The sequence below is a fragment of the Myotis brandtii genome, unplaced genomic scaffold, assembly GCF_000412655.1.
Source record: "Myotis brandtii unplaced genomic scaffold, ASM41265v1 scaffold123, whole genome shotgun sequence".
NCBI lineage: Eukaryota > Metazoa > Chordata > Mammalia > Chiroptera > Vespertilionidae > Myotis > Myotis brandtii.
Genome location: NW_005354291.1, coordinates 18762039 through 18777905, shown reverse-complemented (window position 1 = coordinate 18777905; position 15867 = coordinate 18762039). Strand labels below are relative to the sequence as shown.

The 15867-nt window shown below is 35.8% G+C and overlaps 1 protein-coding gene across 1 annotated transcript in view; it reads right to left on the bottom strand.

The window, feature by feature from the left end:
• UTRN (utrophin) overlaps positions 1-15867 on the bottom strand; it is a 233802-nt gene that overhangs the window by 141390 nt on the left and 76545 nt on the right. The window contains exon 7 of the mRNA XM_014533928.1: positions 1740-1801. Within this exon, the coding sequence (XP_014389414.1) occupies positions 1740-1801 (62 nt within the window). The remainder of the gene's footprint in view (positions 1-1739; positions 1802-15867) is intronic.

Here is a 15867-nt window from a genome sequence, read left to right as displayed (position 1 = left end):
TGCCTGGCTGCCTGCCGCCATCTTGGCTGACAGTTAATTTGCATATACTCACTGATTAGCCAATGAAAAGGGTAGCGGTCGTACGCTAATTACCATGTTTCTCTTTTATTAGTGTAGATATATATATATAGTATATGAAGTTTAACATATTCCTCTACTTCATTATATCCAAATATTCATAATTTCTTTGATACATTTTTTCTAGACTCATCCAAATTTCTTTTTTGACATCTATTTCTTATTAGAAGTAATCTAAAAGAAATTGTTTCCAGTATCAGCTCAACTTTTAATACTGTTTCTCCAAATAAAACAAGCTTTTAACTTCCGTGTCAGTTTAACATAACTTCAACTTTTACTTCAACATTACTTGGGCTTTTCATTGTCCTGGCAATACTTACAAGCCTCCTGGAACAAATGATTTGCATGGGACTAAAAGCCCTAATCTAATGTTACAAAATAATATATACATTATAATTGTGAAAATTTAAATATCAAGTTCATAAAATCATCTATCCTGAGACCACTGGCAATCAAAGGCACCCGAAGGTTACCTGTGCCTCTACAACAAAGCAAATTAAAATTTACCAAAAAAAAAAAAAAATACCTCTGTCTGCTTTGGAATAATCCTACACAGAAAACCACCAATTGTGCAAGCACTTCTATATGCTTGACCTTTCGTCAATGTCAAACAGTTTTCACGCTCCTTACATTCTCAGAGGCAAGATAAAATTTCCCTCAACAAAAAAACTTGCAAAACCTAAAAATTCATTGCAATCAAATAACCAACTTTAAGTATTGGTATGTGGAACAATTTTTATCTGCACTGCTATTCAAAGTAATCTTAAAACACTTTCATTTTGTTTCAAAGAAACAGCAATGTTTATTTTCCTAACCTCTGCAACCTCCCCAAGTAGAAACTTTTTAAAAAAATAACTCAATTAAAATAGCTTTCATACTATTTTAAATACCATAATGGCATTTCTCTGAGAAAGGTTTATTTTTCTTCTTGCTATAGTGTCATCCTACAATCCACTAACCTGAAAATTTTCCTCTTATCTCAGACTCAGAACAAAATTCTAGTAGCCTCTGGATTACCCAGAGGCCCCAGGAGGGAACCAGTTCAATAACCAATGGATAACTCTATTAGGACAAGTTTGAAAAATAGTGTTGCGATTCCTCTCTTCAGCTTACTCTGCCCCTGAGCAAAATATAAATCAAAACCTTGATTATAATCCAAGTGGTAAGAAATACTGGGAAAGAATACAACTTTGGGGGAAAAAATGAGGAAGTTCACAAGAAAAGAACATGGTAGGTAAGCATTATTAGCCACAACCAGTGTAAAAATCCCTAAACTTTTCTGCACAGGGTAGAACGGCTGCCTGAATGATCCTAACCAGGCAAAATTATATCACCTTTTTAGCTAAGTGAACACAAAATCTTCCCAATGATATACTCATTTCCTAAATGTACCCAGGATTCAGAGAGGCAAAAGGAGCAAACTACTGGCTTAATGTCCAGAGACTGCCAGGTGAAAATAAAGAGCCATTTGCACCCTGAACTATTTATAGCAGAATTTCCACTTCAACCTATCTTAGAAGAGAATAAAAGAAGAATACGTGTATCTATATTTTTTTGTTAGATCACATTTCATGGGGAAAATTCACTGTACTTCCCACTAAGCTCCATCAATCAGAATGAAGCATTTGAATCATCAGAAGGTTTTGGAAAGTCTTGGTTACCTTTGAAAAGCGGGCATTTATCCATTTGGTAAAGGTTTTCTTCTGCACGTCATTGTGTTCATCTGTGGGAGGGAAAAAAAGAGAGAAGGGAGAAGTATGAGACACTGGACCTTTAGTAAGCATGCTACACCAGATCATCTCTATCCCAGAGAGTTTGAAATGGTGCTACTGGTAGACTCCATGAGGCACAATGATCTCCAGCTAATGAAGAATGTCATGGCTGACGACCAGCATTTATGGAGCCCGCTAACACATTTATGCAGCACAGGGAGGCTCAGGCACCTTTCTCAAGCATCGGCATATTGCCAGCAGCCATTAAATCCACATTTGTAGGATAGAATTATCATATGCAATACAGACTTGCATTTTAAGTAATATTTCAGCATAATAAAAATGTCAGCATGTTCAAAACAAAAATCAAAAATATCCATTAAAAACTAAGAAATTCATTATTTCCCTCCTTTTCATATGAGTTCTATGCCTTCCAGAACAAAAACTAGTTCAAGGTTTAGTATGAGTATAGTATAAGGTTTATAGTCAATTCCATACCCTATTTCCTGTAGAAAGAATGACATGGCAGGATTTGAATGATCTTGTTCCATAAATATGATCTATATATTTTGCAAGTAGAGAAATCAGTATTTTTAAAAAATAATTACAAATTCATTTTTCAAGGCACAAATGAAAATTGACCTTAAAAAACTAAAGCATCCTGAACTTCTTGAAGATGGGCAGGGTTATTTAGTTGGCTATAAGGAGGCCTGGCAGTATAACAAAGAGATCAAAGGGCTTTAGAACCAAATAGACCACATCCCAATGTACTAGCCTGTGGCCTTGGGTAAGTCATTTAAGGGCTCCTGGCCTCTAAACTCCCATATGTAAAATGTGGATAAATAGCACCCAGCTCATAAGGGCACTGTGAGGATTAGTGACTATAAGTGGAAAATACTTGGCAAAGAGCTGGTGTTCAATTCTTCTTTGTTCTTGTTATTGTTGTTAGTATAGTATATGTATGAACAAATCAGATAAACATCCATTTTACCCTTTCTGTTACTTCTAATCATATCCTCTTCAATTGCTCACCAATACGCTAATACAACCAGCAAGAGTCATTGTTTAAGTCCTACAAAGCAGTCTGTTAACAACCTCTAAGTACTTCTGAAAGCTGCCCAAGGAGCACCTGGAACAGTGCAGAAAGCTGTTATATACACACTGCTGGTTCCACTACCGTCCATACCACCAGGCTGTGCGAGACCCACCCACCCCCTCACCCCCACCGCATGATAACAGCAAAATAATAAGAGAGGAGGCCCCAGTGTGCCCTGCCCTCCATCCATCAATCTGAAGGGGCTTCCTCCCACCCAGACCTCCTCACTCAGCTCTAACAGCATAATTTGAAATTCACCCCTGACACTTCCCCATGTCTGTGGCGTCTTTGGTCCTTACTCTCTTCTGGAAGGAGAGTTTGTAATGAAAAGGTCATTCCTGGAATAAATATAGCAGCAGCTTCAGGAAAGTGCACTTCTATAGATCCATAAGGGTAATTGGAGACTGACTCCGGGACACAGAGGGGACAACTGGAGAAAAACAAAGCTGCTCTCTAAGAAACTTCTTGATGTCAATTGTGCTAAGCAGAGGCCTTCCTTCCAGAGAGGACAATGCAGTCAGCATCAGCCCCGATTGCAGGCTTTCTGATCAATGCCACATATCAGCCATTTATTAACCTAGAGGACTTGCTTACACATTCTGAATATCCCAGCCTTGACCATCACACCCCAGAGGGACAGAGCTCAGATTATACACAGAATATAAGGCAACCAGATACATCAACCTGCAGAGAGCCTATACCAGACCACCAATATAAATATATTAAAATCAGTGTTCAGAGCACTTGATAAATCCAATTACTTGTCCCACTACTTTCAAAAGATTTATTTTTGTAAATGTTGCCGTATCTATTATTCTTTAATGCTACAAATATATATGTCATAAATATTAAATTCTGTTAATTTCATAACCTTCATACAATTTAAGGATGTTTGACCATAAAATAAGAAAAATTCTAAGGGATAATATTACTACATTGTATTTTTTTTCTTAACCTCTTTTCTAGGTATTTAGCCTTCTTATTTTCAAAAACATATTAAATTATCTAATACTATATAGGGTCCTCAACAGGTATAAAGTAGAATGAAGTACCCATCACCTTATCAAATGATAAATAATGCTGGGTCCATCCCCAGCAGGTCCAGGGGTCCCCAAAGGTGTGGACGGAGTCGGCGAAGAAGGAATGACATGGAGACAGCGTGGGCCCCAGCAAAATAAAATCTTTCAATTTTATCAAATATAAAATGAAATCAAATTCCCACCATATAGAGATGTTTATAAAAATCAATGAAGTAATGTTTCTATGATAGTCTTTGATCTTTGAGTCCAATATAAAATAAAATATTGGCTTTTAAAAGATAATCAAATCCAAATATTTCAAAAACACTCGAAAATTCATCAAAATTCTTTTCTATTAATTTTTGTGGTATAGTTAAAGAGGAAAAAAGGATTCATATTTCATATTTCAATAAGCCTTAAGTTCACATTTTACTCTTTACACACACACACACACACACCCCAGACAGGAATTCAGTAAAGTACAGGAATTAGCCTGCAGCTTTTCGATTATGAGATTAAAAATGTAACAGCTTTGGAACACTTGGTAGTATAGAACTGCCCTCCACACCACAACAATTACGAGCTTGGCCCAGGTCTCTGTAACAGGGAGGTGAAAATATACTAGCAAAGTGGTAGCAGGACATCTCAAAATCTAAGTCATGCTATTCTGATGAATCATTTTGCCTTCCTAGAAATTTATACAGAACTCCAAAAGTCTCGAATTCTGTTAACTCTCCATTATCAAGTCAATTAGTTAACTTACATATAACTATATTTGTTATATATGAATTAAATGAGTGAGTATAATTTACAGTCTAAATATATTCTTTCTGGTTCCCAAACTAGTGTTTTCTTTAGATTTGGAGTTTAGAAACACATTTAGTTTCTGAAAGCCTTTCCTGCCTCAGTAAATCTTACCCATTAATGACCTTTCTCCATTAGGGGGACAAACACGGGACTGAATTAGAAGAAAAATGTGTTAAATCCCTTAAGGCTGATTTTCCAAATTCTTCCTCTAAATATTTTGCTCTTCTTAGAATGCTTTTGACATGCTCACACAGATCCAGGCCCTTGGCTGCTGCCTAGCCTGGAATTTTATTTCTGTGATGGGTAAGAGAAACGAAGCAAGAAACATCAACAAAACTGCCTGATAAATCTTCAAAGAAACGAGTTAGAAATTTATTTCACTTCACCAGCTCAAATGCATATCAAAAATGCCTTTAGCAGAGCTTAGCAGCAAATCTCAATGTAAACGTTAACCTGGAAATGGGGCAGAGAAACTAGGAGTTGCATCCCCTAGGGAAACACACACACATCTCAGGAGCACATACACCACCATTAAAACTCTACTATTAGAGAGAAAGCATGACCCCTTGTACACTTTTCAAAGCAACTGAAGAGTGTCCAATTGGCTGGCAATAACCTGGGTTGCATAAGATGCAACTCTTCAGAAAAGAAGTCCTTAGAATTTAGGCCAAAAAAGAATATCTTGTTGGATGATGTCAAACTTGGATTGACTTTATGGAAGCCTCTTTCAAGAAATTTAACACAACCTAGAAAGCCAGTTTCTCATTAGCAAAAGGAGATGACTTCAAAAGCAGTGAAAGCATTTCAGACCACCCTCTTTTTCCGAGTATGTGAATCAACCCCAAAATAAATCTATTACTAAGGCTGAGTCATTCTCCTCTCCTGCTTTGTCATACCCAATTTGTAGGTCTCTGAAAAACACCAATTCATTTATTCAAACAATTGTATTAAACTGTCATACAGAAACATAAATATTATGTAAATGATCTGTAAAGTACTATAAATATATAGACAAAGAAACAGAGACAAGAGGAGACAGACGGCTCAAATGCAGGGTGCTTAAATTCCTGAGTCTGTTTCAAAATCTGACATCCTCAGAGGATCTGGGAGGGAAAACTTAAAATTAAAAAATGTGCTTTTCAAAACTGTCAAACTACTACCTAAGTGTGTAAGAAACTGTGATAACATTTCAAATTATATTTTTGTAAGTTTATTGCATTTATAATTTGAAGTTCTTAAAGATAAAAACTGCATTTAAAACAGACTTTTGCTTCACTCTGTACAAAGCAAAGAAACAGTTGACGGTCTCTTAGGGAGACGTGGAGATGGACGGAGTGAGAAAGAAGAGGAAAACAATTCACTTTTCAAATGAGAAGCTGAAACCAGAGATAAAAGTTAAAAGAATCTCACCCACATACTACGTTGCAGAGTCACAAACAGAACCAGGTCTGACCACCTCCTGAATCTGTGTTCAATGCACATCCAAGCAAGAGAAGGTCAAAGGGAGTTTCATGGGGGAAACCGGTGTTTACAATATATATTGAAGGATAGATGAAGTTTGGTTCATGCAAAGATGGGAAGAAAGGCATTCTAGACAGATTAAGACATAATTGAATAACACCCTCTCCATTTCAGGCTCAGACTAAATACCAGACCCTATAAAGAAGAGCACAGTTAATAAAACATAATTATGTATCTATAAAAAAACACAGAGGACTGTAACATATAATGATGTCAAGACAATAATTCTAAAATAACCCAATCTTCAGAAAGTTTTCCATCCTGAAAACAGTTGAAACCCATAAAAAGGATCAAGCGTACAGAGTTAGAAATATATGCTCAAAAGAATGTTCTTTTTTTTCTCCAAATCATTCTTTAAATTCTTTATTGTTTAAAGTATTACATAAGTCTCCTTTTTCCCCCATTGACCTCTCCCCAACCACTCCCACCCCCCAGCACATGCCCTCACCCCCCCACTGTCTGTGTCCATTGGTTATGCTTATATGCATGCACATAAGTCCTTTGGTTGATCTCTTCTCCCCCTGCCCCGCCCCTGCCTTCCCTCTTAGGTTGGACAGTCCGTTCGATGGCTCTATTTCTGTTCATCCGTTTATGTTGTTCATTATATTCGTCAAATGAGTGAGACCATGTGATATTTATCTTTCTCCAACTGGCTTATTTCGCTTAGCATAATGCTCTCCAGGTCCATCCATGCTGTTACAAATGGTAAGAGTTCCTTCTTTTTTACAGCAACATAGTATTCCATTGTGCAGATGTACCACAGTTTTTTAATCCACTCATCTGCTGATGGGCACTTAGACTATTTCCAAACCTTAGCTATTGTAAATTGTGCTGCTAACATGCAGTTCGCTGCTATGAATATAGGGGTGCATATATCCTTTCTGATTGGTATGTCTGATTTCTTGGGATATATTTCTAGAAGTGGGATTACTGGGTCAAATGGTCAAAAGAATGTCTTATAAGAAGATATAGATTCCTTGAAAATCAACCTGTTTAAGTAAACACATGCTCTGTTAGCATGACCTCTGACCCATCCACTTGGCTCCCAAATTCATTACAATTATGGAGCACTTGGGTTCAAGAAAGTCCGCAGCCCCACCTTGACTGAATAGACAGTTTCTATTATTCTCAGCATTGGAGGAAAATGTTTCAGCTGAGATCCAGCCTAACCCACCAGACTGCCCACCTTACTATCACAGAATCACAGTGCATAAGAGCAGGAAGGAAAATAAAGAGGCACCTCATCAACCAGAGACCAGAAATGTCAGAAGCTTACCCATAACATGCAGTTAGTTGGTGTCATAAATAAGGCAGGATTCATGCCTCTTTATCTAATACTTCTCTAGCTCCCAAAACTGTTTTTTTGTTTTGTTTTGTTTTTTAAATTTTGTTTTATTGCTTAAAGTATTACAAAGAGTAGTACATATGTCTCCTTTTTTTTTCCCTTGACCTTCCCCCGGCCTCCCCTACCCCCCAATGTTTTGTGTCCATTGGTTATGCTTATATGCATTCATACAAATCCTTCAGTTGATCTCTTAAACACCTTTCCCCCAGGCCTGGTAACCTCTAACCTTTCTATTTCTATGTATTTGCCTCATCTAGATATCTCATATAAGTGGAATCATATATCTGACTTCCTGTGTCTGGCTTCTTTCACTTAGTAAAATGTGTTCAAGGCTTGTCCATATTGTAACATGTGTCAGAATTTCGTTCCTTTTTATGGCTGAATAAATAGTCCATTGTACATACATGCCACATTTTATTTATCCATTCATCTGTTGGTGGACCCTTGGGTTGGCCTACCTTTAGGCTATTGTAAAAAACGATGCAATGACAACTGGCATACTAGTATCTATCTGTTCAAGTGCCTGCTTTCAGTTCCTTTGCATACACTATACCTCCCAGAAGAACTGTGGGGTCATACGGCAATTCTATGTTTCGATATTGGAGGAAATGCCAAACTGTTTATGTAGTGGCTACACCCTTTTACACTTTCACCAGCAATGTACACAGTTTCAATTTCTCCATATTCTCACTAATATTTATTTTCTTTTTATTATTATAACCATATTAGTAGGTATAAAATGATATGTTGTAGTTTGGATTTGCACTTCCCTTACCACTAATGATGTTGACCATAAGACTGAGTTTTGAAAATGCAAAAACTATTAAGCAAAACCCCCCAACCTTTGAGATATCCTGAAGATGTTCTGAACTAGTCCAACTTCAACAGCATGACACCCCAAAGTATCTAGGGTTCAGAGATGTTCTTTTTCATTTATCCTACACAATGTTGCAAAATCATTAATCTAGTACCCAAATAATTACTTTCAGAATTAGATAGATCCATTAATTCCTGGCCATGTTCTAATTTCGGACTTTACCTATTTTCTCCTTGATGAACTCCTCAAGTTGTTTAAATAAATGCATAGGAATACAAGAGGAAATGTATTCCTACTTTCACTTTCTAGAGCTTCTAAACTTAATCTGAAGACTATCTGTAAGATTTATAGACATCTGGTAATGTTTGAAACCTCTCTGTAAATAGCTTTTAAAAAAACTATTAATGTCTTAATTATTAACCTTAGTATATGTAATGCAAATGCAAAAGAACAAGGACTCAACTTATGGGGACAGTAATTATAAACTTGACATATAAATACTTCACTTTGGACTCTTATCCTGGAGCAAAAGAGTTTTATTACAATCAGTTGAAATGTCACAGAACAAAGAGAGGTTATTTAGGAGGAACTGAATGAGTCATAAGGATGATGAGTCACTGTCATGAAAAGCCAATAGAAAACTAATTTTTTTTTTTAGTTATTGACAAAATTTAGACTTAGTAAATAAAACTTCTATGAAATCTGATTCTTCACTTTATTCCTATTAGGTAAAAGTCTATTATGTTCTACAAATGCTACAGAAATCTCAAAAAAGAATGACTGCTTCATAAACAGATATCTCTAGATATATGAAAATTCATGCAAATTACTTTTCATGGGAATGGGGAACAATTTTTCGAATGTAAAAAAACATTCCACTGATCTGACTTCAGACTTTGTCATGACAAGTTCTACTTTCCAAAATAAGAAAAAAATATGTCTTTCAAGCTGTTAAATATTCAGCATTTTTTTCTGAGTTTGCTTTATTTTTTTCCATATTATGAAAAATCTAAGAGATGTTTTTAGATTCCTTATGATAAAACAATAAAAATAAACAATAAATAGTCATTCTCAAACAAAAAAAATCTTATAGAAAAAAACATCAAAAGAAAAAGAAAACACTTTCAGAACCCAAATAGCTCCCTGCACTCCTTTATAGGAATGCTAGTATTATCTATAAACCTGATGTAGAAAACCTTTAACTGTGTACCATGTGTCTTCTATAATCACAACTTTGGGTCATCACACTCAGATACAAGTATATATAGAGAGAGAGAGAGACTGAATACATAGACTAAAAGAATGAGCAATGTAGATGCCAGTGATAACCTTCCAAAGCCAACAACTCCAGTGAATTAAGAAGTGTGGCAATATAGTTTGGCTTCCCTCCTTAGATCTACTTCAATTTAGTTATCTGTGTGTCATCAGCTAAGCAGGAGAGTCCCCAGGTAGCCCCAAGAGCAATGTGACTTCAAGGAACTCAAGGATCAAAGAAAAAGCATTTCTAGGTCATCCAGATTAGATGCTAGCAAAAGTTTAGACAATCTTAGAGGCCAGAACATTCCCACAAACAGAACTATGAGCTATCATGACCACACCCCAACATTTGCAGAATCTCTGGAGCCAGGACTCTTCCCCTCTTTCGTTGTTTTCAGTACCCATTTCCTTCTTCTGACTGCTTTAGTTTTTTGAACATCCAAACCTCCTCCATCCTGCCTCCCTGAGTATTCTTCTTCAACATCCCTCCCTAGACCATTCTAGAATTCTCAGCCATAAAGCCTGCCTGGCGACACCAGGCCTGGTCACCCTACAGCAATCCAAGAGCATTGGAGTCTCTTTCCACTACTTCTTTTCTTGAATGTCTTTTTGCATCTTTTCTTTCTCTTCTTGAAACTTCCTGTATGATGTCTATAATAGACTTTTTTTAAATATCTACAGAGAAAGGGTAATGCTATATTTATGTCAGTTTAAATCAGAGGCTTCAAACATTTTGTGTTCATGAACCTCTAAAAGAATTCCCATGTATGTTTTTTTAAGTTGACAGCTAATATTTATGGTAAATTTAAATAGGCAAGAAAATATAATTTCTAGCATATTGTTAAGGAGCTGCAAATTTAGCTCTTCAATTAATAGAAAATGTCTTCTCTATTACCTAACTGGCAAAAGCTAGTCCTCATTGTCAAACTAGTCACCTAAATCAGACTTAATTTCTGACAAGGGAAGTCTGATTTTAGTTTTCTATCTAAAAACCTTGTTAATATGTATCTCCAGGACAACAGCTCACTTCAGAATTCTCATTCTAAGATGGGTGGATGGATGGATGGAAGGATGGATGGATGGAAGCATACAATACAAGGTATCAGCTATCTTGTCACCATTAACACCAGAGATTTGGCTAATTAATTTAGTAAATGTGAGAAATGTGCTTTTACTGTGGCTTGAGAATTGGCACTGGTGAAGTTAGTGTTATTCAATGAATGTGAATTGGCTAAAATATTTTATAGACATGCTCCACCATTGATTAAACAGAATAAAAATCTGGCGAGATGAGGAGACTAGATCCCTTAAGGCCCTGTGTTCAGCCATTGGCTAGGAGGATTCTAGTTCTTGATGCTGACTAATTCCTTTAACTAAATCCTCTCTCTAAAACAGCACTGTCCAATAGAAATACATGTGAGGCATATACATAATTTTCAAGTTTCTAGTAGCTACATTAAAGAAGAGGAATAATTAATTTTAGTAATATGTTATTTAACCAATATATTCAAAATATTCACTTCAATACATGCCCAATATTTTGAAAACTACTGATATCTAACATTCTCTTTTTCTTACTAAGTCAGTATTTTAAATATATTTTTTATTGATTTTTAGAGAGAGAGGAAGGGAGAGGGAGAGAGAGAGAGAGAAACACTGATGAGAGAGAAGTATCGATCAGCGTGCCCTGACTGGGAATCGAACCAGTGACCTCTTGGTGCCTAGGAAAATGCTCAATCCACTGAGCCGTACCCACTGGGCTAAGTCAGTATTTTAAACAAAAATATTTTAAAGTTATAAAATCATTGATTCAGAAATTCTGGAGATTTATCTTAAGGAAATAATGAGACACACAAATTAAAGATATTTAAAAGGATGTTCTTCAAAATACTCCTCATAATTGTAAGACACTATAAACAATCAAAATGTCCATCCACGGGAACTACTTAAATGTATGTTTTGTGCATAAATACAACCATTAAAATGATATTATAAGGAAGAATACTTAAAGACATAGAAAGGTTTTCCTCAATATGTACATTAAGGAATAAAAATTATGGTCACTAAAGAGTATATAGGGTATATTTATACACTGTGTACATAAATGACTAGGAAAAAAAAGAGCCAAAATATTAGTACTGTTTATTTCTAAGAAGACCCAGAGAAGATTTTTATATCCTAATTTTATTAGCTATATGTTCTTATTTTTATAATAAATAAAATAGAATACTCTGTACCATTTTTTTCTTTAAAGCACCCACCTGTAAACAGTGTATTTTTCTCCACTTGGATGTGGACAAGTAGGAGAGGAAGAGAATGTAGCAGCCAAAAAACTAAATTGAGTGAGAAAGATCTCCTGTCTGCTTGCTTTTTTTTGAGGGGGGGGAATAAGAATAAGGGAGACTTGCATTACCTGTCATTACATGCAGACAGGAAGGATCTAGGAGAGAGAGAGAGATGGGATGCCACACTCAGTACCCAAGAAGGGCTCTCTGATGGAACCAAACCCCACAGGATGGATGACAGAAATACATTAGGAGCCAGTTTCTCAACCAGATGCCGTTAAGGTCACATATTTCTAAAAACGAAACTCTCCAGGTTAAATTGCTTTTCTTGTATCTGTCTTTCCGTTGAGTTTTCCACTCCAGTCTGAAGAGATAATTAGTCAGATGAAAAATAACAGTACCTATGGGGATCCATCTCTTCCCATTTCTAGGGTATTCGTTATGAAACACTGTTGAAGAGGAAAGTGCATCATTGAAAATAAAACATTTGCAATAAATTCAAGCATTTCTAGGTAAAATTATCACGATAATAATTAGTTATTAAGATGGAAAGGCAAACATAGAAGATTAATACAAAACCAAATGTTACTGACGGATCACACCAAGCTACCAGACTGTCTCAAGGATAGAATATTTTACTCACTTTAAGAAAAGGAACATAAACCAGGGGGGAGGAGGGGCATAAGGAGTATCTGTTCTTTGTTCATATACTTTAATGAAATACCACCCACTAGAAGCATAATTTTCAAAATAAAAAATAGAATATTTTAGAAGTACTTTTTAAATTTATTTTCTTTATTTTAATGTTAAAATGTTAAGCCATGACAAGTTAAAACAATTTTTTTAAAAGGAAGGGTCATTGTAATAATTGAATTTTCAAAATTTCAAGTCCATTAAAATGCCATCCTTTGTCCAAGATAAATATTTATAATAAGCAGGGAAAACAAGCCAGAAAGGAACACTATGTTTCTTCTTAAAAACTCAGGGGTAAAGACTTTTTCCCATGGACTTCACAGTTATGAAATTGGCTCATGAAGCACAGCATTCTTTACTTAAAAGTATTTACATTGAAAGCTAATAAGTAAAATAATTTAAATACTGAATCTCATGTTGAAAAAAATGTATACTGTCTCATTTTCAATTCACATAACTAAAAATTCACATGATCTATTAATATTTTTCATTGAAAAGCTTATTCAGGTAGCGATGGACAAGGGAGGTAGAGAAAATCTACAATATGAACAAAAATGCAAGAAGCCTCCTATTCAAGCCCTTACCCCAACATGCTAATGTTATCCTCTATATCGTTTATCCTCTCTAAGAACTGCTGAAAATTAAGATCCTGCCTCAAATCAGCACCTTTAATAGTCTTCTGTGGATCTGACATTTCTTTGCCTTTTCAGAAATTTGTAAACTCAGTCTCTGGGTATAGCAGACTTGGAAATTATCTTCTGCATAAAATAGTTCCTTTTTTAGTCTTAAATGTTCCTCTTTGAAACATCAAAAAGTCCATATTAATTTAACTTAGTTAACGATTAATTTAATTAATTTAGTTGAAGATTAGAAGAACAAGTTCATGTTTGCTCTTCTGAAATAAATGCTTTTATGGCCAGTAATTACATTTTCTCTTCACTTTTATCATTTTAGACCAAAGAGTCCTAATCATTTTAGCCCGTTTTATAAAAACATCAAATGTATTCGCTCCAGGACTTAAGTTTCCTTCACTAGACTTCTCTCGCTGTTAAATTAAACCGAGGACCAACGTCTCGGGGAATAATCCATGTGTACGGTCATCCTTAGCTTTGCAAAGGAAGGGTAATGTTCTGTATTCTTTCCTGTTTCCTTCCTAATCACACCCTAAAAACTAGTGTCTTTTTTTTCATTGCAGCAACTCCCAGGCCAGTGTCTTCTGAGAACACTACAATTACTTCCTCCCTTCCGTGACCCTAGATTAAACAGACATAACTCATGAGGACAATTTTTTCTTAAAGTTAGCAAGACAGTGAATCAAACAAAAAGATTTGAACAGATAATCTTTCTTTAAAGCTTTAGCACTTCTCTAAGGACAAGGGTAAGTCAGCAAACCTGAACGCAGGATCCTGAAGAAACATCTGCACACCCATGTTCCAAGCAGCACTACTCACAACAGCTAAGAGGCGGAAGCAACCCCAGTGTCCATCAATGGCCGCATAAACACAACGTGATATGTGCATACAGTGGAATATTAATTAGCCTTTAAAAGGGAAGAAAATTCTGGCATATGCCACAACATAGATGGACCTTAAGGACCTTTTGATAAGTGGAAAAAAGCCAGTCACAAAAAAAGACAAATACTGTACAATTCCACTTGTACGAGGTACCTACAGTAGTCGAATTTATAGAGATAGAAAGTAGAATGGTGGTTGGTATAGTTTAGGCAGAGAATAAAATTGAGAGTTATTGTTTAATAGGGACAGTTTCCACTTTGAAAGATGAGAAGATATAGAGATGGATTATTGTGATGGTCGCACAGCAATGTAAATGTACTTAATACCACTGAACTGTTCACTTAAAAGTGGTTATCATAGTAAAATTATGTTATGTGTAATTCACCACAGGGGGAAAAAATAGGAAAGGAGAGCACATGCAATAAATATTTTTCATTTCCATTTCAACTTGATTTTCAAAGAAGAGATATTTGGTATGCCTTAGTTCATACATACCCCAGCAAGACAAAGAGGGAAATTTCACTAGGTTTCAATTTCATTTTTAGAACTCTTATTCGCAACATATCATCTTTTTGGAATGTAAATACAGGTAATCTGAATTTTAGAATCAGAATTGTTTTCATTAAGATGTCTCCAGACATCTTATTCAAGAAGGAACTATCTGTTCAAACTCATTGTGGTAGATACTGCTGGTTACCTACACAACCCTTTCTCCCCCTCTTTTTTACTAGTCAAATCTTGTTTTCCTTGAAGAAAGGTGGCAGTTATAATACTCACCTCCCTTGCAACTAGGGATAACCATATGGCTCAGTTTTTGGCCAATGACATGCAAAAGGGTGTTGGGTGAAACTTCCAGGAAATCTATTATTTCCCTGTCAAAAAATTATCAAGTTCATTTGGCATAACATTTTTCCCTTGGCCTTCTACTTTTCTCCAAAAGGGCAGAGCAGCCAGTTTCCCTGAGCAGGTAACCAGTCTTGGATTGCCTACCTACAGACTGAAAGTTACTAGAGAAAAAATGAACTCTTTCTTCATTAAGCCAGAGTAGAAGGCTTTCTCTTACTTTTAGGTAAACTCAATCTTAACTCAACCTGTCACCACTGAGATAAGTCTGAGGGAAGAAATTCAGAAATATTTCTGGTCTAGAAGATGGAGTTAGACATTCTACCTCTGTAAAAGGGATATTGATAAGACTGAATTGTAACTCCTCCATCTAAGAGGTAAAAGACAAATGATTGAAGTAGTGAGATGAAGGCATGGAGGATGCTATCAGAACCTCAATCCACAAACAATATTTTTCTTAGTGAAACTAACCTTCATTAAATGCTTACTGCATGCCAGCCATAGGGTTAATCACTTTGCATACATTTTCTCATTTCATCCCAACAACCTTACAAGGGAGAGCCTGTACGCCCAGCCACTTTATTGAACTGCTTTTTGATAGCTTTAGGCCTTAACTCATTCAAACTCTCTGATTTTCCTCCTAAGTAAAGGGGGAGAAAAATGCAACAATTAAATAATTGTAATAAAAATAAAAGATAATATAATCAACATACGTAGCAAGGGGAACATGGTTCTCAACAAAAAGTGATTGTCATTCATCAAGAAGAGCATAATGCACAAATTCCCAAGAAAGAGCTAAACATCAGAATCCCCTGTTGAATTTCCTCAGTACAGATTCCTTGAGCCCAACCAGACTTATTGAAGCAGGAGGGTGCCCAGT